The sequence below is a fragment of the Falco rusticolus genome, chromosome 5 (genome assembly GCF_015220075.1).
Source record: "Falco rusticolus isolate bFalRus1 chromosome 5, bFalRus1.pri, whole genome shotgun sequence".
Taxonomy (NCBI): domain Eukaryota; kingdom Metazoa; phylum Chordata; class Aves; order Falconiformes; family Falconidae; genus Falco; species Falco rusticolus.
In genome coordinates this window covers 79,323,295-79,348,243 of record NC_051191.1, presented here as the reverse complement: position 1 = coordinate 79,348,243, position 24,949 = coordinate 79,323,295, and the positions used below count along the sequence as shown (strand labels likewise).

The 24,949-nt window shown below is 43.0% G+C and overlaps 1 protein-coding gene across 4 annotated transcripts in view; it reads right to left on the bottom strand.

The window, feature by feature from the left end:
- Positions 1–24,949, bottom strand: part of ETV6 (ETS variant transcription factor 6) — a 140,136-nt gene that overhangs the window by 91,825 nt on the left and 23,362 nt on the right. For 2 of the 4 annotated variants that reach the window (XM_037388239.1, XM_037388240.1), the window contains one exon: positions 680–809. In XM_037388239.1, coding sequence (XP_037244136.1) covers positions 680–809 — 130 coding nt within the window. Of the gene's footprint in view, positions 1–679; positions 810–19,303; positions 19,322–24,949 lie in introns of those variants that run through there. The other 2 variants (XM_037388242.1, XM_037388241.1) reach the window with 2 other exon arrangements.

The window sequence follows — 24,949 nt, the reverse complement described above, 5'->3', positions numbered from 1 at the left end:
ATTCCTCAAACATTGAATTGTCTCAGCAAGGAAGCTCCTGGCTCTCGCCTTGCCCCCAGCTCCAGTTTTTGTTCCAATGTCAGTGATATGCCCTTCCTCCTTTGCAGCATCCTTTTGTGCACAGCTAAGCTCATTCTTCCTCCTTTCCCACTGCCTCTGTCAGCACACACGCTCTGTAGTAGAGAGCCTGGGCACTACAAGTACTTAATATTGAGACCTGTAACAACCTGAAAAATACACACAGCACAAATGTACCCCACTTGCCACAGTTTGTGAAACTCTGACCTTGTGTCAGCATATTGCTGAGCAATTCCTATACCATGGAAAGAAACATAACACTTCCCATCAAAACAAAACCTCCACATTTGTGCCTGTCATGAGAAATAAGCCAAATCCTTGACAAGGGGTGCAGGGGATGGGGTGGGTGGGTGATATAATGTACTGTATTTAAAAGTAATTTTCTTTGGTTAAAAATAATATTTAGAAAAATCAAATCAGCTAGAGCTTTTATGTTTTGGGTTTTTTGTGGTTTTTTTTTGTGTTTTGTTGTGTTTTTTTTTAATAAAGTCTAAAGCCAGGGGCTTCCCTGATCTCTTCCATAAAAATAGAAACACCTCCTCATCCCACCCCGCACCCTCCTCGATCCAAGAACGTAAGAAGCTTCCACGCTGACACTCACGCAGGTGTGCTGGCAGTCTGATCGTGTCTTCCTCCATCCTGATCGCTGGAGGCACTGGGACATGTAGTGGTGACGAGGAAGTGTAATTTGGTACCGGGCTCACTGGAGGTGTGTACGAAATTCTTTCCTGCTGTTAAAAAGAAAGCGGGGAGTGGGGAGGCAGAGAAAAAGGACAACGTGAACTTTGGAACAAACAGAGGTGTGAAACAAGGCAGGGGTGGGGGAAGTGGGTGGAAGGAAGGAAGTGTGCGCGGTGGTGGGGGTGAGCAGCACTAGCAATGCACCCGGCTGCTCGGGGAGCCACGGAGCACAGCACACTTGCAGGCAAGCGCTGCACAGGCGACGTGCTGCCCAGTGCTGCAGCCAGGGTCCGAACAGCTTTTAGGGGAGTAAGTTTCATTTTCAAAAGTTCCATGAAGTTTCCAAGGGTCTTCTCAGAAATTTGCTGAGGGAGGAAAGGGAAATGACACACAAGTGGGGAGACTGAGGTTTTTATGTCACTGAAAATCTTGACAGCAATTCCAGGATATGTGCATGAGTACCATTACAGAAAGTGCCAAAACCACTTAATCTTATGCTAACAGATCAGTCACGATGTGAGTACATTTATCAAGTATTTAATGCTTTACTCCTTCATAGCATTTTAAAAGACACTAAGGAATTAGTTTTCTTGCTGCAGAAAACCATACTCTATCACTAAAACCTACTCTATTTACCCTTGAGTAATGCAGTACTTTTTTTTTCTTGTCTAAACTAGTTATTAGCACTTTCTTTGAAGTAGTTTAACTTGCAACCAAGTAAGTCAGCATACAGAAAGCAGCTACACAAGGACAGTCAAATAGAGTTAAAGGGCAATTTGTTAATGTTGCATGAATTTAATAATTGTCACTGTTAGATTTTTATTTCTGAAAACGTCTGCCAAGAAATTTAAGACTGAAATTTCATTTGATCTGATGGGAAAATTCTTCCATATTCTGAGCCTGTACTCCAATCACAGCACAAATTATACCCTTTGTAAATATACACAGCCACAACTTTACAGGATCATTAAAAAAAATCATTATCATATGCTTCCTAGAAGGCAATGCATGTTACTGCCCAAAACTGTGCTGCTGACATTTAACGATGGCAGTGCAAACAGCACAGATTTACATCCACATACATACCAGAAGCAAAAAGAGCTACCTTCATTTCTGAGCATTTGCAAAAGAGTACCTGTGCAAGAGTATATTGCAAAAGAGTACCCCACCCTGACCCTGATATCTGTCAAATGGAAAAGACAAATTCGTTACTGGAGCAAGAGAAGATAGTTAATTCCATTACAAACTACAACATTCTTATGGTCATGCAGCAGGGAACTAGACTGAGGCCAACAGTGGCACCTACAGAACTTACATTAGCACCGTGACCACCAAAGGGAAAGAAAGGTCTGTACAACATGAGTAAATACCTACTAAATGTACCAAAGCAGAAAACTTTTCAGGCTGACTAGGTGACAAGTCCAAAAAGAAATGGGACATGGAGCACCATGAAAGTCTTGCATCTCTCAGCCACCACTTCAAAGAAAGCCCAGTTCACTCTGGAGAAGGTGCTGCTATCAGCTTACTGCTCAGGAGCTCACATAGAACCAGAAGTCTTGCCTCAGCATCTGGAGTCCCACCACTACGCTATAGCCGCCACTGCTGACAGTCATGGCAGGGAAGACTGATGACATGTAGAGAATTAACTGTTCTAACTATTCTGGGTTTAGACGGGTGGGAAGACAGGCCTGGTTCACTCCACCATCACTATGTTATTTCTGCAATTACAGCCTCCATGGCTTTCAGCTCAGTACTTTTTAACCAGAAATTGTTCAACCTCATGTCCCAGTCTCCCACAAAGCCCTTTAACATCTTACTGCGTTCAGTCAGTTTCTTGCTACTCATCACTGTCCAGGCAACAGAAATCCATTAGCTCATCTGAATTTAGTTTTTCTTAGTTAACAAGCAGGGGTGTTCATTGAGACACGGTGAAAGATGCACCTGTGGAGCTACAAAACATCATTCTGCTTTCACCTTACGCAACTCCTTCCCTGACCCAAAACAGCTGACTACGCTTCACGTTCCTGCAAGGTGCCACTGTCCCTGCCCATTCTGCAATCTCATTGCCCATTTGCACCTTCTCACCATTGGTGCATAATAACAGCGATTCGCAATGAGACCAGCCACTTCCTAGCATTTCCTGCTATGATCCACAGCTCAGATAATCGAACCACACTACAGCTGCTTGTTTTATTGAATGAGAATTTATAAAAAGAGGAACACTTCTGAAACACAGCCACACAGATGCCTGCCTCTGCAAACAGGGACTAGAGGATACATGGGAGATCTGAAGTCCTTTTCTTTCCTCCCGAAGAACACAGGATACAACCCAACCTCAGGTCACAGTGGCTTCAAAGGGTCTTCTCACTGGCCAACAGCAGGAGGAAAGTGCAAGCAGAAGACAAAATCAAATCCAGAACACACACTTCCCTCAACACCCAGGAGGGGCTGTATCAAATGAAGACATTATGCCTTCAATACCTGCTGCCTTTCTCTCCACACTGATCAACCTCCTAAAGGCATACAGTAGCTTGATTTATACCAAGGCAGCTTCATTGAGATTTACTGTTCTAAATAAATACATTTGATTCATTGTTTCCTAGTATTCATAAGAACAGGACAGTAAAAACCAAAAAGAAGTTGCGGAAATGCAGTTACTTTTTTCCATACACCTTGGATGCCCACAGTAATGTGTGAATTGGTAGTATTTGCAGAACACATTTTACAAGGCACAAAGGGGAGTTAGGTATCCGACTCCTACTAGAGCCTTTGAAATGCCCTCTCTTAATAATCCTGCCTTTTTTCCCAGCACCTTTAACCCAAATATCAAAGCAATTTACAGACATTAGTTAAGTCTTTTTCTTTTTATTAGACACACAGACAACTTGAGTTACAGAAAGAGCAAAGCTCAAATGAGCTAAGTAATTTCAGAGTTAAGCTGTCTTGAAAAAGGACAGCATGTGCCTCTCAAGGGCAATACATTTAACAAGTGCATCCTGAAAGCGTTGCCCTTGTAACTGTCCTGGCCAGATTTCCAAAAGGTGTGGAATGGTAATGGCACAGGGAGGTCAAGGCACCAGGCTTGTGGAAAAATGAGCTTCATTTCTGTTTGCAGCATGAGTCAGTAACATGGCTGGAAGCAGAACTGAAAACATCAGTCCAGTTCTACAACCTACCATAGCTCTGTGCTTCAGCTACACGCAACTCTTGGCCTACACGGATGCAAGAACACACAAGGTCACCTTCCCTCCTCCAAGCATTTTGAGGCTTTTTAGAGTCACACGACCAGGAGGTACCTGTTGTGCTCACACTACGGAGAACAGATTTGCTTTAATCTTCACAATTCCAGAACTGCCTAGTGCTTCTCTCTATGGGATCTATCAAACAAAAACATGGCTGTTATCTCATGCTTCTAAGGTTATGCAACCAGACACTCCATCTACTAAGAATTTTTCTGAAAGAATTTCCTAAACAGTCCATCTAATAATTCCTTTTGCATTAAGGCCAAGAATAGATCATTCAATGGCAGGGCTGTTCAAGCAACAGCTTTGGAGGAAGGATAGGTAGCGCTGGTAGCAGAACCAGCATGAACCTTGCGTGTACTTGAGCCAACTGCCTTACTTCAGTTCAGTCTCCTGGTAAAAGAGGCTAAACCAATACACATTTGGTGTGGTCCTTTGAGATTATTGGTGATGAGTGCTAGGAAAGAGATTGCCAGTACCACGTTCCAGAATGCTGCCTTCCAGGGGACTCTATAAACATTTAAACCCACAAGTAACCAAACGCTCTGGCCCAAAAAACTGCCACGTACAAGCAACTTCAAAATAACAGCTCCCTAGTATTTTGCCAGTAGCCACAATGAGGTGGATAAAACAGTTGGCATATTGCTTGCTGTCATCATTTTTAAAGGCTTCTTCAGCTTCCAGTGAGTCAGGAAAGTTTCACCATGGTATTTCACCTTGACTACAATAAAGGAAGAGATGCATTAAGTAAACCTTTACACAGACCCTCCCTGGAGAGCACTAGTGGCTGGTGCTCCAACAGTGCCATCTAGACAATCACCGAGGTCTGCTAAGAGTGGGGCACACTTTCACCTCCCCGATCTAGCAGGGACAGATTGAAACACATGGCTAAGAATCAAGACAAGCTATGGTTTTCTTCTCTTTGTACTAGAAAAGTACACAATACTCAACATCCAGGTGCTGAGAAAGACTTAGATCATCCTGTCTAAAAAAGGCAGGTAACTCAGAAGATATATTGATCATGATTATCTAGTAGGAATGTAGATAACAGCTGACTAGACTCCTAATGTCATCAAAGCACACACAGATTTCAGTTTGAAGAACTGGGGTAGATCCTTCACAGACAAAACCTACCTGAACAGTTAGAAAATTCTGTCAGGAACACAAATAATTTCTATTGCTAAAATAAGAATAATGATAAAAAACATTTTCAAAATTGCAAAATTAAATTTATAGCCATTTTTTTAAAAAAAGTCTTAACAGTTGAGGATAAGTGAGGCTGCAAGTAAAAACAGCTTCACATTTTTGTTAAAATCACACTCTTCCAAACTCCAAAGCAGCAGCCTTCATCGTGAATGTTCTCCAGCTTACAGTCTGATAGTTTTTTTGTCCCTTTACTAACTTCACTCAGATGGCAGGAACGAAGGAAATACATGTTTTTGCAGAAATGATAATACAATATGTAAGAAAGCATGCTAAGCAAGCCCTCAAATTGTCCCAATGACATGACTACTTTAGTAGTTGGATAGGCAGTATACTACAACTTTTTTTAATTGATAAAGCAAAGAAATGCATTACCTATGCAGCAGTTTTCAGGAAACCAAAACAGCCAAGGTGGTGTGCAAATACCCTGTGCTGGACAGAAAAGGCATCTATCTGACTTATCACTGCATAAAAACTTACTGCTATACCCCATATAATGATACCACACAGGGTGAAATTCACCAAGAGTAAAAGCTGACATGTATTTGCCCCCCAGGCTGCTGGTGTATGTGTGCCACTCCATGCCTGCCCTGTTGCATTTGCTGTTCACCTTTGCTTCTCCAAATAGCCCAGACCCCTCTTGCTCCCCAGAGAAGCAGGTGTTACTGCAAGGTGGAGATAGAGTAATTTCTGCTGTGATAACTACTGGGAAGCCCACAGTTAGAAGTAAAGGCAGAGTTACCTCACAGGACATCCTTGCTTACTCACAGGACTGTGGCAGCAAGACACTGCTTTAAGGGAAGCCTCTAGCTCCCTGGGTATCATCCCATCACCCTGCTCCAGCTCCTCGCCTGTGGGATGTCCACTCAAAGGGGGCAGCACTAGCAAGTGGGGCACATGTTCTGGTGCCCTTGTAGATTTCTGAGGAAGCCCTAGGCTTAACAATCCCCGAGAAACATGTCCTTGGCCTGTGTAAATCAAGGTCTGAAATACATGGTTGTAGCTCTCAGGACTGTGAAAGCTGGACACAACACTGTATACTGCGAATCATGGAGGACATTCATCTCTTGCAAGCACACGGGACCAGAGCTGCTATCTCTTTCAGCAAGCACACTGAGGCACGGGAAGTGGAAAGACAAGCCAAGGGACCAGGAGCTGTGGGGAGTCGGGGCAGGGGGGGCTGTTTGGCTGGTTTTGCTGCTGAGGATCCTCCTAGGGGTAGGTACCTTATGTATGGCAGAGCAGGGGAAATGGCCTTAGAGAAAGGGTTATTGAGGGGGAATGAGGCTCTTGCAGGAAAGATTCAGAAGGCCCTGCATGTCTGGGCACTCAGCCGGGCAATGCCAGCAAACCAGCCACAGAGTAGCACAGGGGACAACAGCCGAAGATTCAAGTAAGTTAATCATTAGGGAAACAAGCGAGGGGAAGACCAAAGGAAAGGAAGACGGTGTTCACCAGTGTTTTGTATGCAATACTATAGCTGGATATGAAAGTCCAAGAGACCACTATGAGATGAGTTACAGGAAGGAGGGGGGAAATCAGAGCCCTTAAGAGACTGTATGGCACTGGATACACAATTAAAATGTTTTGGGATTTTGGTCAATGTTACAGCTTGCATACTCCACCTTCTGCCAGGGACAAAGGATCAGGCTCCAGAAAAAGCAAAGTAGAGGAGCTCTGCAGTACCGGGGTATGAATTAAACTCTCCACTTCCCTCCCTTCCCCCAGCTGCTGTCGTCTTCTTAATTTCCATGGCAGACTTCTCATTTTTAATCCCATTAATACAGCAATTCACGTCAAATCTATAGCAGCATAATCAGCACACTATCAGTAATTAGAGAAATTAAAACAAACACAGCTCTCTGGAATGGACCTTATGCAAAGCAGCACTGGGAAAAGATTAACATCTCATTTCCTGCGCATAGAGAGCAGAGATTGTCTCAGTGACCTTCGTGATTTTGTGAAGTTCAGTTCCTCCCTGCCTCCTCCCTCCAGCCTGCCTCTGACGAACCTCCTGGCACAGGGGCAGGAGATGGCTAGCCTCTCACATCTCAATCCTTACTCAAGCAAATAAGAAACACACATCGAAGTGCAACAGTTCATCACAAAAGGGAAAGGGAAAGGAGACAGTGGGTAAGTTCATGCTTCTCCCAAAATTATTACAGCCACTGTTCTAATTAAACTAAAATTGTACAGACAGCAATACTGATGCACTTGAGTGTTGTGAAAAGGCAGCTTGCAGAGGTCAATGTTGTTGTTGAAAATGCCATGATACAGTTGCATTATTGTCTAAGCACTGCAAAATACCTCAAATTAGCAAATATAAATGAAGCAAAAAACTAGCTGAACCACATGCTCAAAAAGTATTTCTGCACTGAGGTCACTGCTAATGGGGGAATAGAAACAGGCTGTTGGAAGATAGTATCAGGTAAAACTACAGGACAATATTAAGGCAAAAAGCTTAGTAAGATTCATGAAAGGATTAGTCATTTATATTAATAATAAAGAATGTTATCCATAGATAACCCAGCTAGGCAGCAAAAAATATATATGGGAGACAGATTCTGGTTCAGAATTTGGCAGTGGAATCATGGCAAAACGGGAGTAAAGACATATCTATTTGATGTGAAAGACTCTTCCAACCACCCTTCTGAAGCAAGGCTCCAAAAGGTGGCAGTAAAGCTGGGACTTGGCCCACCTAACCTACACTACTTCAAGGCAGAAGACAATCACAGATTCAACTGCCTGATGTTAAGAAACTGTCTGTCCTTGGCTCCTTTCCACATGCAACTCCAAAATCTGCGTTGTGGGGTTGTCACTGCAACACTCCTCTGGAGAACTTGCTATTGACCTCCATTTAAGCAGGGCATGGAGGAAGGTGGGCCACCGCTCTGATCCACAGGGCATCTCCTTTTGCACCTACATCATGATTTTGTTAGCACACTCGCTTAGCACAAAGTAAAACATAAGACTCAAAGAGTTTATTGCACAGCTAGAAAAAAACCCCATAGGTTTTTAAGTACTGTAGCCAGCGAGTAAGCAGCAGGGAAGGCAACAGAGAAAGACTTTCCAGGCTTAGACAGCTGCGTGTCAGAGATACTTCACTGCATATTTTTCGTGTTCTCTTTTCTAAAACAGGGAGTGCTGGGAAGCCTCGTCTCTGTAACATACGGTGGTTGTACAACTCTGCCTGTATGCGTGGGAATTCACCCTGAATGCCCGTTATTGGAGTCATACGCTCACGTCAGTGCAAAATTTCTGGAGTTTCTGGAGGCCATGAAACTGAGACGGGAAAACCAAGGGGAAACATGGTGTACAGGGAGCTGCCCTCTCACATGTTAAGGGAAAGAAGAATCCTGGAGCTCCTCCTCAGCATCTCAGGGCTGACATGGCAGCACAAACCTTTTCACTTGGTTGCATCATGGAGCTGTCAATATACTGGCAAGCTGCAATGTTACTATGTATTCAAACACATTTCCAAGGACAATCAGAATTTCTGCTCTTTCTACAAGGGTTGTTTCTGAACATTTTTACTGAAGCTACAATTACCATGAACAGGATCCTTCACAGCAAGGGATATCAAATGTTTCCATAGCACAAACCACAGGTCAGAACTGTCACATGGACAAGGTCAATTCATTCACTGCCATGGATTATCTACATGCCCATCAGTTAAGTAGTGGAAAAATCATGGGAGAGTAATTCACATGAAAGTCATAGCTTCTTTTAATCCTCAGTCACTGATGGAAACAAAATTCCTGAGCTACAACACTCTGAAATACACACTTCAAAAATAGAATTTAAAAACATAAGAAATGACCCTTCTTGGTCCCATTGCACACCTGGACTCTGCTCCCATCTATACCTGCAAAATTCTCCAGTGATTTTAAAAAAAAAAATGGTTCTGGTCCTGATTTACATTAGTGGAAGTAAAAGTTCACATCTTTGTCTTCTCCAGTTCAATCACTCAAGTTTACCCTCTTCCCTTATCTACACAAAATCAGTTTGAACCTGAGGGTGAACAGTATGTATATATACCTCTTTGGAAACAAATCGCATCATGACATGCATAATTATCCTATATCTGTTACCATTTAAAACTACAGACACATCCAAAAAACAGCTGCTTTAACAAACCAGAAAAAAGTTCTTTATGTGTGATCACATAGGTGCCTATCCTGATAAGCATGAGAACTTCTCTCCTCTACAAAGAAAAGTTAACTACTGCTGGAGGCACTGAGAAGACAGCCCTGATTGCAGGCTTGAGTTCTGGCACTGGAAGACCACTCAGACCAGAGAACTGGTGTACCTACTTGTTATCCTGTGAGACAATAGTTTAACCTTGCATGGGTGACATCTTTACGACTTTCCTCACCATCAAAACAGAATACTATTGGCATACAAAGCACCACTGCATTTTCATGACAGCATTTCATCACACTTCAGACTTCTGGCAGACTTTCCATGAAAAAGGATCTACCAAATACACAGATAAGCCTGGGGGTGCCATGACAGGGTCTAACCCTACACATTACAGTTGCTGCTCCTAAAGGTTCAAGTGGCATAAAAGTAACTCAGCATACACAGCATGCCAGGGAGTGTGCTATATCCCCTTGTTCAACAACTCTAAGTAGGTAAAGGCAACTTTCCAGAGGGAATCTAGGCCATCCCAGGAAAAGAATAGCTATAATAAGGGCTGTTGGTGAAAAAATGGGCAGATCCACTTGGGTGCCCAGGAAAACTGAACAGAATCCACAAAGAGAGAAAGACGGCCAAACAAAATACTCATTCTCAAAGACTGTCTTAATAGGCTAGTCCAGAAACAAGTGGTGATGGATATTTGCCACTATAAAAATATGAGAACGACTCAGGTTATTTGACTCCCAGCATATTAAATGCAGAGGGAGTTCCTAAAAAGGACCATACTTGCACTGACCTTGTCTATTGTACAGAAACTGGATATGGAAGAAACATCAAATTACGATCTTCCTCTCACACTATCTTTCACCTACTCCAGCCACTTACTTTTTAACGTGCACAACATGAGAACAGTGTGACTAAAAAAGGAAACTCTAGCTGACAAAGGAAAGTATATAAAAAACAGCTGATAGGATTTCACTTGGAATACTGAAACCTGCATATTTCAGGCTCTTCATTCTGCATCATATATACACACACATCTATATATGCAGGTCAGACAATTTTTACAAGAGTCAGAAGGTCTAGCTTGTAAGGAAGGAATAAAGGAACTACAGAGATGGAAAGAGATATGATAGATACAGCCCAACAACCAAAAGGAAAGAAAAAAAGAAACAGAGGGAAGGCAAGATAATCTGGAAGACATACCGCAGAAGGACAAGCTAGTAAGAAGCTGTGATTAAAACACTGAAGGAAACAGAGTTACATGAAAAGAAATAAAACCTACAGACAGGTGAACCTGTACAAGAGTCGGGGTTGGGTTTCTTTTACAATGTATTTAACGATTTAGCAGCTTTTGGAGGGTCTTTCCGGTTAGCAACCTATGGGTCTGAGAATGCAAATGATAAGAAACTGAACTTCTTGCTGATCAGTGCATCAGACACAAAACATTACTTAGAAAAAGTAAACAAGCCACCTGGGGGATAGCTTGAGGCACAGAAAGATGTTATTTGCTATACAAAACGTGGTCCTTCCAGCACAGAACCATTGGGATTGGCAGAACTTTAAGGAGACTTTTTAAATAAGTTTGTACAGAAACAGCCGGTCATGGTACAGTATATCTGACTCAAGAAAAGATGAGCTTTCACATGTGTTTGAAAAGGTGATGCTTCCGAGCAAGCGATCCTTTTAAGAAAGGATAGGTGAGAGGAGAGCAGAGCCTGAATTTGACTGTATTCCAGGGACAATGACAGGGTCAAGTGATGGCTCTTTATTAAATGCTTTCTCCTCCATTAATGCTGCACACTCTAATGATTTGGCCATTACCATTAACAAATCTGCAATGTCCCTGCCTGGAGCTAGTAAGTAATGAACTAAGCGGATGAATATTCTGTTGTGTAAGGAGAGCTATTAGCAAACCTTTCCCAACTGCTCTGAAAACAAGAGATGCCTTCCAGGTATGTCCTGTCCATGTGACAGGGTACATCCCACACAGCCCTTATTCCTTCACTCTGGAAATTCCAGCGGCACTCCCAGTACTCAGCAGGGGAACAAGAAGTGGATCACCCCCTGCATAGTGCTGCTGTATAGGGCTGGGTGGCAGATGCCACACCACAAAGCACGTGGAGGGTGTGTGGGGGAGCTCCATGGAAGTGATTTGAAGAGAAATGGTGAGAAGGACAGAAGTCTGTTCCCAGACCTGCTACTGATTCTCCAAAACAAGCTGTGGCGTTTACCACAGCCCTCATTGCCTTGGTTGTATCAACAGGGCAATGGGATAATGCTGATCCCACAGGTCTGTCAAGCCCTGGGATGGCTAAGTACAAAAAATCCCAGTTTAGCTGCTCTCCTTCTGCCATAGTTTTTCCTGTTTGTTAAGTTCCCCAATTGTTTTAATTGTTCCTTTCAACCTTTGCATCACTTTTTGTTCTTCCTCAAATTATTATTTTGTTTTAGCTCATAATCCCAAAGCACTGGTTGTGATATTGCTCCTGGCAGAAGAGAAGTGCTGAAGTTTCACTTTGGTTATCTTTGGCTTGTTTTCACAGCTATGCATTGCTGGTTCACAGCTGAATGGACACTAGTGAGAGCCACTCCATCCTTACCATAAGGCTGCTTATGAGCTGCAAATATTGCCTCACTATATAAATGACAAGCTTGGGAACTGAGCCAGCTGATGGAGCAAACTGCAGCCACCTTTAAGAAAAAGTGTGAAGTGCTAGTCCTGGGCCTGTCTTGACTCAATCTGAAGGCTCGTCCACAGTCCTCATTATTACACTATTTCAGTATTTCCTGTAATACCTTTACCACTTTCCTGCAATGAGGAGAAGGATTATTATAGCTTTACACATGAAGGGACCAAAACATATGCAAATTAGGTGGTTAGCCCATCAGGAGCACAGGGTGCACGAAAACCTACTTCAACACCTTAGAAAATATTCTCTCCTCAGAACTCTATCGGGATCTGAACCCAGCCGTTAGGCCTTGACATTTATATAGTGATGGCACTCACAGGCAAGCTGAACCACAGGGCCATTGTCCAAGACACTGCAGAACCACCGAGCAGAGGACTGCCCTGAAGAGCTCAAAGCCAAAACAGTCAAGGTTGAGAAGCACCAGAGGATCTTTTTAAATCCTCTTTTACAATTGGGAACAGAGATGTAGGAAGAAGCAGCAAGTTGCCTACTTCCCATTTCGCCACTCTACCCATATGGCCGTGTTTCTGAGATTATATTGCTGCTCTGGAAACAGCAGGATGAGCTACAAGAGAGAAGTAAAATGATATAGTCATCATGCAAAAGCTATGAGAAGACATCATTCCACTTTGCATTTTAGCACCGATTTTAAACACTCTCCCCATGAGCATTTTTGATTTCTAATGCTCCTCCTTGTCAAAGCACTGACTGAAATCCTTTGACTCACAAGTGGTAGCAGAGATGGCCTGCATCAGAAGAAAGCTGTGAACCCGTTCCAGAAACACATCCCTCCTCTGCCATAAGAATCAGGGACAGAGGCACTCCAACCCTTCCCACAGTTACACAACGGCACAGATCCAGTTAGGAAGGCAGGTCTCCTTACCAACCCAGCTCACTGCTAAATGGCCTTAAAAACCAGCATAGTTTTCTGCTGGCACAAGCAAAGCAAAACAGGGGGGCATCAATCACCCCCCTCTAATCAAGCAGGGTGTGTTTAACACTCGAGCTGAGCTGTGAGACTGTCAGAGGAGATGGGGGAATAGAAAAAAAACCACCCAACCAACCTGCTTACAGGAAGCATGACAAAACAGTTCTGTTCCTACAGCCAAGAAGGTGACTGGGACAATTGCCCAAGAATAGGAACATTCCCAGTATTTGAGGACACACATGTTCCTTCTAGCAAGCATCCTCCAGCCCCTTCCACCACATGACCTTCCCCACGGTCCTGCTCACACATAGTGATGGCTGAGGCTTCCATTAGGGGAAAATTAACTGGAATTTAAAAAAAAATATATATATATATAAAAAAAAAAAAACCTGGCAACAAAGACATGAGAGTTTTCCTGGCATTTCTCCTGTTTATACAGGACCTGCCAAACCGGTTGTGAGATTTTTATTCTGCTTTCTTTTCCACAAAGTCCTTCGAAAGGCAGAATAACAGAAAGGAAATAAGGAAAAAGTTTGGTTATATAGGTCCAAAGATCAATCCCTTGGTAACACAGCTGAAAAATAAAAAATTAACTAGAATCTTCCTAAATTTATTTTGAACATCCAAAGACCATAGTTGTTTATGTTTATTATTAAGACTGTGTTGAGGTAAAGCAGCTGTTTTGAATAGTGAGAGGCAGTCCCATTTCAAATTGTTCTAACATCTGAACAGGTAAGTTCTGTGGCAGATAAAATGAGAAACTGAAGCACAGAGCAGTCAAACGAACTGCTCAAGGTAGGCAGAGCCAGGAACAGGGAGCAGGTCTTCTGAGCATTTACCTGGCTTCCCCTATGTACACATGCTTAATTCCCAACCAAGGCTGGGCTACTGTATGTGGATATGGAAGCCTTATCTCAAACACCAAACAGTTTCCAATCCGAGAAAATTATGCTGCTTTATCCTCCTATAACGCACCAGACAAAAAATAATGATCATCAATTGCAACTGCCTGGCTGTAAGTCCGCTGCCAGGGATCAGAAGACCAGAAGTGGTAACAAATTTTATAGTAAACATTTCCCTCAATACACACAATCTTGCTAAGAATCAACACATTGCACCAAAAATAGCCCTTTCAATTTCTACACAGGGTTTTTTTAATGTTGAGGTTTGCTGGGTTTTTTTCAGAATAACTTGTCTCAAGCACAGCAGCACACTGTGGTCCTACACTTTCCAAGTGGAACATTTAGTCTTCAATTCAGAAGAAATATATGTTTCAGTATTAATTTTGCTATCCACATTCAAAATCCTGAAGCAAAATGAAAAATAACATGCAAGTTTAGCCTTCCATTCAGAGCACTCTTGTCTTGCTCTGATGTCAGAATTTCCTCACAGAACAAAAATTCTATGGGCATGAGAAAAAAAAAAGGGGGGGGGGGGGGCAGCGATAGGGAATCAATCGAGTATACCAAACCAGTCACCCTACCCACACAGCCCTGGGTGCCCGCTGTTTACTCAGGTGTCCCTGTCTTCTCCAATGGCACAGAAAGCATGGCCTTCCCCTCTGACACTCACGTATCACTCCACTCTTTCACCCGCGAGGCCACGCAGTACACATGGAGCCTGCCACTCAGATGGTCCTGGTTTAACTGACATGGTAAATATTCATTTCCACCGGGCTGTATAATAAAGGATGAGATAAAACCTTGAGCAAATAAATGGGCAAAGTTCGAGCTTACAGCTGCTCCCAAAGGGCCACTTTGAGCTGACACACCTGCTTCTCTGGCAACTAGTTTTGCTCCCGAAGGCTTGGGCTTCACAGGGCTGCCTTGCCTCAGCAGGGCTGGGCGATGTACTTATACAGGATCTGCCTGTCAGGCACAAGGATCCCAAAGTGATTTAAAAACAATTTCTGAGGGATTTACAAACTTACTGCACAAGTAAATGGGCACCACTGCTTACACACCTGAAAATAAAAAAAAATAATCATTCACAAGGTTCCAGTTACATCAGAAAGGCAGCTGTACAGGAACCCTTAAAATAATCTTAAATGAGAACAGCCAGCCCTCCTGACCCTGCAAGCCCAACAGAAACACCATCCCCTATGGCTGTAAGCTGTCTAAGCTGGTCCAGCTCCCTCTGTGGCCACCCTGGAGGGGTTCAATAGTAATATCTACATTCGTAACCACTTGGGAGTGTGAGGAAGGATCTCTCATAACAGCCTAGATGTTTATAACTTGTGTGGATCAGACTTCACGGGTATAGTGCAGCCATCCTACACAGGCTCCTCCTCCACAGCATGCATGCTTGAGCCACTTTTAGGCTCAGACATTCAGACAGCCCACTAATGGCAGGCATGGTTCTTCACACCAGGAGAATCCAATCTGAATGAGACAGAACGGTGCACGCCGTATGCATGATGGCATGATATTCACACAATAAACTGCAATCATCACACAACCAGCAATGACTCCACTTGCCTCTTGCCTGCTAATCCAGCGCTAAAATTACATAACTCTAAACTGCCACAGAAAACTGCATTTATTTATTTACTCCAAAAGCTTCTCATCTTCATGTCCCCATCCAGACTAGAATCCTAGCAATAAAAACACAATGACCCAAGGCCCCAGGCAGGAAATATTAAAGATACTAACACATCTAAAAGCAGAGTAGCCTCATTTGTACAGAACCCTAAAGCTTTTTGTTAGATTAGTTGATATAGGTGGAAGAGTAGACAGGCTCCCAGGCAAAGCTCTTCTGTCTTTCAACACATGCACACACATATGCACATACACTTATATATGCGTATTACATACTGCCATTGCTACTTTAACCTTAATGTCAAAATTTATAGTAATAATCAGGAACTTGTGCTGAAAGTCATCTTGACGTGCAGAATTAAACTCTATAACTCAGGATAAGTTATAAAGCAGGTATGTTTATTGCGGCACCAGGTCCAAGGGGGTTCACTCCTCCTAACTTGCACACCTACTTGTACTCACAATACATATCTATACAGTGAAGTTGGTTAAGTTGGTTAGTTCTGCCCAAAGTCTACACCTACTAACTAAGTACTGGTTAAATTGCTTTCTTGCTTCAATTTAAAGGTACAGTTCATTTTAAATTTACTGGGCATGCTCCCCAAGCGGAGGATTCACTCTCTTGGGGGGAGGGTGCATTTGAGTAGGAGGTCGTGATCTCCCAGTACCACAATTATTTTATCCTAGTGCCCTTGAGTCTTAGCACTTCAGTACTTTTTCTTTTAGCAATTAGCACATCCTTGTCAGAAGGCTACTGATCTACATTTTTGTGGAGCTCATCTGCATCTGTACTAACTGTCCCTTCTGAAGTGCTGAGTGGGCTGAGCCCCAGACCTTCTTCGCACCCAGCAAGGCTCCTGCCTGCCTGTTGATGGTTCCTGTTATCTACAATTCCTGCCTGTAGTTTTAGGTTTTTCACTACATTTTCTCGCATCACTCACCTCCTCTGCCCCCTCTGGGTGGCGCCGGGGACGGGGGTTCTGCCCTGCCCCAGCGCCAGCGCCCGCCGTGGCCTGCGGCCCCTCAGGGGGAACAGGCCTCCTCTCCGGGGGCTGCAGGGCAATCCCAGGCCTGCAGCTCCCTCCTTCCCTGCCCTCTGTGCTCCCAGGGCCCTTCCTCACATTTCTTTCCCTCACACCTCGTTGTCTCCGTGGTGTTTCACCCGTCCTGAAGCAGGTTTTCCTCAGGGTGCCGCGGCCAAGCGGCTGGGCCGGGCCCTGCGACGGGCGGCTGCTGGGCAAGCCTCGCCTCACAGGGACCCCTCACATCAATCTCAACTTGGAAGTGTGTAAAAATAAATGCAAGAACTTTGATGTTGCATAAACTGATCTTAAAAAAAAAAAATATCTATGAGCAAACATGCACATTCCTACTGACACCAGGAACTACAGGTTTTGATGAACACTGGAAATTGCAGAAGCGGGAAATGGAGATACTGGTATCTTTAGTGAGCAGAAATACCTGCCCCTATTATTTGCAATAGCTGGCTGGTGACATCATCTGTGATATATTGCAGCACGACAATACCCCTTGCCATAGCTAAGCCTGTAATTACAGAACAAATGAAAAAAAAATGGATCAACCCTGTCGGAAGGTGCATATAGCACCCTTGGCACAACAGAAAATATTATTATTAGATGTACCCAGAGTTCCTACTTTGGGGAGAGAATGAAGAAGCCTGTTACTAAAAGACAGGTGAGAATTTAGGGGCACAAATTCACTAGCGCATAGGAAAAATGGGAAACACTGACAGCCCCAGATATAGCGGAGAACACAGAAAAGAATCAGATCTCACTGATGAGGGTGGAAAGAAAACACAAGACACCCGTGAGAGTAAGTGGGAGGAAACTCCACAGACTCCCTGGTCTGCAGAAGCAGCGATGACTCTTAACTTCAAGGTTTAACTATAAAAACTTTTTTATTAAAGGTGGTAGGGGTTTTTTGCCCCCTCTCTATGGAAACACAGAGTTCTAAGGGCACTAGGTGTGCCAACTTCAGACACAACAACTGCAAATCCAAATACCTCAGCAAGTCTTACAGAACAGAGACCAAAGTATGTTTGTGTTCACTATTGAGAAGACCTACAGCTGCCTGTTAATACAATGAATAAATCAAGTCTTTTTTTCTAAAATAAGAACATTTTATTCCACCCTCACACCCTAGCAAAACTGGTCCTTCTGATTAAACCATAAACCATAAAAATGGGAAATTTCTTTTGGTCATTGTGGATCCATTAAAATTAGCTGCACCTGAAACAAAGCTGCCCCATTCTTTGCAGAGACACAACTCAATGCTAATCTTGCAATAAAACTCATTGCCATGCTAGGGGTCATCTGGGTGGGGTGGGGTGTTGTCTTGTATTAATACAAACTAACTTACCTCTGTACATAAGAAAAAACACCACACAAATCATGCACCAAACATAGCATGCTGCTGGTCTCAAAAGTGGTGTTTCAACTTATGGAAATCACCCAAAGCAGTCTCTCTGAAGCAAACGTGGGCTAGTACATTTTACAACTGTGTTAATTAATAGGAGTCAAATGTTATCTCTTCATTTCAATTTCTACTGGACCACAAATACCCATCTAGTCAAAACTCAGGGTTTACTAAACAATTGCAGGATTTAATTTCTGCTCCTTACCACCCTGCCACCATTAGTTACAAACCTGAAGCAAACTAGACAGAAGACAATGCATGAGTGCTCCTTATCTGCTCCAGAGCAAAGTCCAGGGGCTTACCTGAAGCTACTGGGGGTTCAAACCAAAGCAAAAGTGACCCTCAGGTTAAACAAAAGCATTTGATTAGCTACACACAGTGACTGCATCAGCAGCTGCAGAGTTAATGTAACTAGGGTTGTTCACTCTCTACTATTTTCATAACTTGAGTTTAAACCACTTAAGCTCAAGGAGAAAGCAACACTCTAGTGGAGGTAAAGGATGTGCATATGAACAGGAGGGAGAGTAGTGGGGAAACTGGAGTTCCAAGGTATACTGCCAGAGCAGTGACAAAATTTTAGTGGTCAATCTCTCAAGATGGTTTTTTTTCTACTAAAGGATGTCATTTAAGGCATGCAATCTACATCAGTATTCAAAAATGACAACAAAAATACCCCACACCATGCTCCTCAACTCCAAAAAATCTAGCACAAGTGATACATCTGTGTTTTCACATACTATGTATACATTTAAAATATCTACCTTCCCCTTCCCCGTATCCACAGATTACTCCTAAACTCCTGGCAGCCAATCTGCAACTGGGATTACCCTCATCACTATACAAGTGCTTTGTTCCCTGACACAGATTTAGACAGGCAATTTCTGTCATTAAAACATTAGCACCCACACGACTATTTGCCTGTCTTTTCCTTTGTATCTTTTTCTACCTATCAATTTCAGAAACTGTTGTTCCAAAGAAAAGGCAGGGGAGGGTGGTAGGGTGGTGGTAAGCTTTGTTCACTTACACTCACACACACAGACACCAAATCTGGGCCAAGAGTAGGTAAAGCATCACTCAGAGAGCCAGGACTAATTTCTAAACATATACAGAAGGTGAAGGCATAGTTCTCCATGCTAGCTATTATTTGCCACACCAGTGTGGATAGCAAAAGCCTAAATAAGCTTTGATGACTGAGGAGCAGGGCCTGACTGAGCTTTGAGAGCAGAAGGGGTAAGGCCACATGGATCCTCTCTGCTCTTGCACTGCACTTGAGGTTATGATTCTCTCCTGCATCTATACAAACTTTGGCCAAAATGTCATCTCAATTTTCAGAAAAATTCAAGTCTATATAAAAAAAATCTGTACCTGATTATTCTAGGTGATGTATGAGCACCTTAAGGATGATTGTCCAAACAGTAGATGTCATACACTGTTTCATTGCTGTCATTCAGCTAGAATTCAGAAATACAAACCTTTATTTAAAGACTTCCAAAGCCAATGGCGGGGAGGGGGGTGGGGAGGAACTTACAGGAAAAAAACAACCCATAAATTATTTCTTCAGTTAAATTTTACTTACACTGATGCAACAGATCTCCTTCAGTACTGCAAAGCCCCCAAAGTCTACTTGAACTTTGGCCTCATTTTCTTCAAGTTTCATGCAGAAAACAGGCTTCCAGACAACTTGGACATGATTTTGTCCCTATAAAAGTACTTGAACCATAGATTAAACAAACTTTGACTCTTCTTAATCTCCTTACCGTGGAGATGGTTGTTCACACTTCTCTTTCACAGCCTGCTGCTGCTGAAGTGCATCTAATGTGACCCACGTAAGTTAAGATTTTAGGTGGGGAATTATCAGCAGGGACAGGCAGATCCTCAAGATGCAAAAGGTGCTGCTCTCGTGATGACATCATTTGTAATGAAAAACCACAGGAGAAATCTCCTGACTCTCTCAACTATGTCAAAGCAGAATTTTGTCAAGTAAAAATCTTGTCCAGAGTTTCTCATCAGTGGCTCTGTGGAGGGAATATTACAACATATTTCCTTTTAAAGCACTGTCAGCTGCTTCTGTCAAACCACAAACATCAGATCATGAAGCCCTTAATAAATCTTCAGCACCAGGCAATTTTGGGAGGCAACTAAAGCATGGCACAAGAGAATGGCTCCAGCACTAAAGGAAAAGTCTGTCGTTACATGATAGGTCACAGCTACTTCCCCTTGGACAGAGCTGAGGGAGAGAACAAGCCCATCTCTCACTACAGTCATTCCACTAATGCCCATGCTCATTGCTTAATCCCATCTCAAGTCTTGTGCTGTGTCCTTCCTAGCAAAACATGAAATCGGCAGGAAACAGAGACAGTTTACAAAGTGCATGCTGCTACTGAGCACGAGCCTGCTCATTTGCAACAGTAGTTAAATTTAGTATAAAAGAGAGGGCCTGAAAGAAGGGATGCTTTGCACCACCAGGCTCACAAGCCCATTTTTGCTTTAGCGCTTTTCCTCCCTTCCGTCCCCCACCATCTTGCAAAGCACAGTCACTTCCTCACTAGCTAGTAGGGGGATGAAAACTGAACTGAGCAGATGTTGCATGGCTCATGATAGAGGGTGAGGAACGTTAACATACAGAGTGCACGCATAATAGCTGGAGAGGCAGAGGAGCCCAGGTTTGAAGGGAAGACCTCCTGACCCAGGGTGGTAACTCTGCCCAATCAAGCCAGCAGATGGGTGGCAGCAGGTCAGCCCGAGCAACACTGGGATCACAAAATACATCATGGCAATGAACCACCTGCTGATTAAAGCTGCTAAGGGATAATTTCAATTACCTGAACCTGAAACCCGGCCTACAGGCAGACAGGAATGGCACCTCAGCTGCGCAGCTCAAACTAAGCCATGTGCCAGCACTAAGTTCACAGCAGGGTTTAGATTATGAGGGAGGGGAGTCTCTTTGCCCCCCCCCCCCCCCCCCGAATGAGGGAACTCTGCTGCAAGGCAAACCCTGTACTAGAAATGCTAAGAGACCGCACTGGCAAGGCCAGGGGTGGTGATGTGAGGCCAGGCACAAGGAATTGCCCCACATGCCCAGCCAGCAGAAGGGCAACCATCACCATACTTGTTACACTAGCTTCACCCTGCATGCTTCGCTTTTCTCTATGGGTGTGAGAAAGCCGCGGCTCCCAGCAAAATATCCCTTTTACACCAATTAGGTTCTGAAGTCCTGGGCAGATTTCAGGCACACATGCACAGCCAGCCACAATGTATCACATCAGCTGCATTGCTGCCTTCTCCATACAGCACCTTTCAAAGGAGACCCACATTTTACACCCACCTTATTAATGCAAAAACCAAGTGAAGCATATTTCCAAGTTCACCTCTCCAGCCAGCAGCAGTGCCAAGGAAAGTGGCCCAGCTCTCTCCCACCATCACCCACACATGGTCATGCCACATGTATTGACACCAAAGCATGGCAGGTGCATTTGGAAAGAGGGAGTATGCACTCAGCCTGTGCCCAAGCAGCTATACAGTGAAGGGGCTCCTGCTTCTGAAGGAAGTAGAAAAAGATGGAGGCTCCACAGAGAGCGAGGTCTGGGCTGGCTTTTGCTTGGACAAGCCCAACCCAAGACGGCAGGCTGCTGCCCAGCACACCTTGCCTAGACATCTTCTCTGAACTACTTCAAGCTTTGCTCGCAGCATGGGTCAAGATACATCTGGGACAGCTCTGCAGCACCAGAGCATGCAAACCACATCATCCTCCACACACACACCCCACACCCTACCCTCTCCAGAACAAGCTCTTTTCCACTAACAAATAAAGTAACTCCCACTGCCAAAAATTCCTACCATCTGCTTTTCATATTTCCCTATAATGGAAAAATAGATTCTCTGCTATTTTTAAAACAGAACAAGGCTTTGCTTTTTAATCAACATCTTTACCTCAGTATGTAGATGCCACTAAGAAAATAGCTTTGGATACAGGGAAAATTTGGTTCAGGAAACCATGACAGACCCCAGGACCAGTGGGAGGTAAATTCTACCAAGATAGGATTTTCAACTTCCCAGTTTCACCATTTAAAGAAAATGACAACTTTTTAAGTGCAAATTTAAAATAAATTTAAAAAACTGATATCCAGAATACATTAAGGAAAAAAATTGCTAGAAATGGATTAGGCAGCAACTACAGAGGCAAAGGTGAGCGAATAAGAGCCTTTGTAGGCAGGTGGGGTGGAGGTGGAAGAGATAAATAATACTGTGATAAGTACTTGAGGCAGCACCTCTTCAGTCTGGATTAATTGCAGCCAGAACATCACGTCTAACCAGGTCATCAACTGGATTTCTCTGAGTCCAATCCAGTGACATGCTGATAAGCTTCCATATCTATTTTAATTGATGAGAGCTGAGGACACTCAACAGTTAAGGACAGAGCAGAGATCTGAAGATGGGAAGCAATACAGATAAATGGCTGATTTTCTGTTTGTGCTTAAGAAAATAGGTCCTTGTATTTACGGAAAAATGTGTTTCTTGTGAAACTAGATATAAAAACTTTTTTTTTTATTATTACAAGGAAAATCTACCTAAAAAAAATAATCTTATCTTTGGACATTTTTCATGGGAAATGCCACTTAATACCAGTTCTATTTCTTTGTAATAAATATGCTACACACATGCAAGAACATGCATCACATTCTCATCCAATTAATTAAAAAAAACCAAAAACACTAACCAGTCTCCTCCTGCAAACTCCGTATTTGTGCATGAATTTATGTACTACACAGAAAGAGACTGAGTAAATCTCACTTTAACTTTTTTTGTTGCTGTTAGTTAAACTCCTTTATTTCTGAAGTACATGCTTTAAAGTTAATATATCATCATGTAAGTAAATTTCTAAAAACCACCTTGTTAAATGTGTGGAATTAACACTGTATGTGCATATGTGTAACATATTAGCCAGTACTTACAATTAATAGAGCTGTTAGAATGTTACAGGAACAGCTAAACAGACAAGAGTAATGTAGCAGCTTTGAAAATGAGCTTAAAATGCTTAGGCCTACAGGTCTTCTTGTTAGACCCATGGGTTCAGGCACCAAACATGGAAACAAAAATCTCAGCCATGGAGTCTGCTTCAAGTCCATTCACAGGATCCATACACACACTGCAAAAAGAGTTAATTTGAGTGTTTTGCTTCATCTGTACTAGTACAAAAAGGCAATGATAAAGCTTTTCCTCCAGATTGCTTATCAACATCTCCATAAATCGGGCTCCCATCAAAATGTGAGAGTGGGTAGGTTTGCTCAGGGATCTCAAGGGTAGCACACTTCCAATGCTTTGAACTGCCTGGGTAATAACCCACATTTCCCTTGTGTTCATCCCTAAACAAAGGGCAACACTTGTGCCCTCTGACTAGTGTGGGGCCAAAATCCTGTCATCAGATCTGTGTAGGTGGGTATCTGCACATATAGAGAGTCCTGCTGAAGTCATAGGCACAGAGGTCCACCTACACGGATCTGATTGCAGGATCAGGAGTTTGGCTGGAGTCTAAAGTAAGGGCTTGTCTACACTTGGGTTTAGGGGGGTTGTATGTTTTGTTTTGTCTTAGAATAACTAGGGTAACTACAGCTCAGCAGAAATTCACAGCAGACAGGTTGTGCTGATGTAAAAAGGGATTCACATTACTGCCTTTCACCTCTGTTTAAAACAACTTGCCTACAGAAAGCAATCAAGTAGCACAGCTATTGTAGATGAAGCCACTGCCCAATTTTTATTCTGGAGTAGCTTCCCAAATAGAGACAATGCTGGAATCAAAGTATTTTTGTTCCAGAATGATTATGCTGCCAGTAATGTAAGCAATCTACTCCGTGGTAACTCAGCTGCAACAGGATAGCCATTGTAGAAGAACCAAGATGGTTATACACCCCCATACCCACACCCAGTAGACTAGGCCATAAGGAATACAGGACAGATCTGCATGCCAGCTAAAAAACAGTGGGAGTCTTCCCAATGACTTCAGTGGGCTTTGGCTGAGGCACTGTATAAAGGAAATTGCCTAATTTCTGTGTATTTTTTAAAAGGATTCTAAAAAAAAAAAATCATATAAAACCGAGCTGCAAGGCTTCAGGCATTCAAACACGTGAGTAATCCCACCAAATCCAGTGGGACCCATGTGCATTTGTAAAACTGTTCTTGGTGTGTGAAGACTACATCTATACATCAAGAGCAGACACAGCAAATCATTAACCCCTAACTTTCTCACTGACAGGCGGTCCAAGAGAAAGTCTCAAAGTATGTTCAACCATGATACATACCTTGCTTTAATCCACCATCCTCTTCTTTAACTTGAGCAATATGAAATTAGTAGTGTGAATTAAGGACATCAAAGTGACAAGCACTGCAATCAATTTCTTCCAAACAACAACAACAAAAAAAAAATCACTTCAAACATTTTGTCTTTCCTTAGGGATTTATTCTGTGGCTGCTTAAGTTTAAGCATCAGTGATATTTTTTTTTTAAGGATAAAATCTTTCCATCTAAAAATTCTAACCAGATGTGGATTTCAGACTTCCAAATTTGGGAATGTTCAGATCAAGAGCTGTTGTTTTAGTCTTTTAGCTATGATCATCACTGTAAACATAAAAGTTTTCAATTATTTCACCCTCAAACCATCAAGATGCTAAACCTATATTTGGCCAAAACTAAGTGCAGGTCCAGAATCTCTGTAGATGTTTGCAAGACCCAAGCCTAAATCACAAAATCTTAGATCACACAAGTTTTGCACAATTCTGCTAATCTGGTTGCAAAAGTTTAGCAAAATCTCATGGATGGCAATTACCTGGGTGAGCTAAAGACATTTCAGTACTGTTATATATGCCCCCCCCCGAGTTTGCATCACAAATTGCAAGTTTCTAAGAGGGGGGGAGTATGTTCCTTTTTCTTCAGCTAAGCTCTGTTAGTGGCTAATTATGACCTTCTAAGATGCTGCAGAGATGAGCAAACCCTTTCTGAACCATCAGTTCCGTCTGC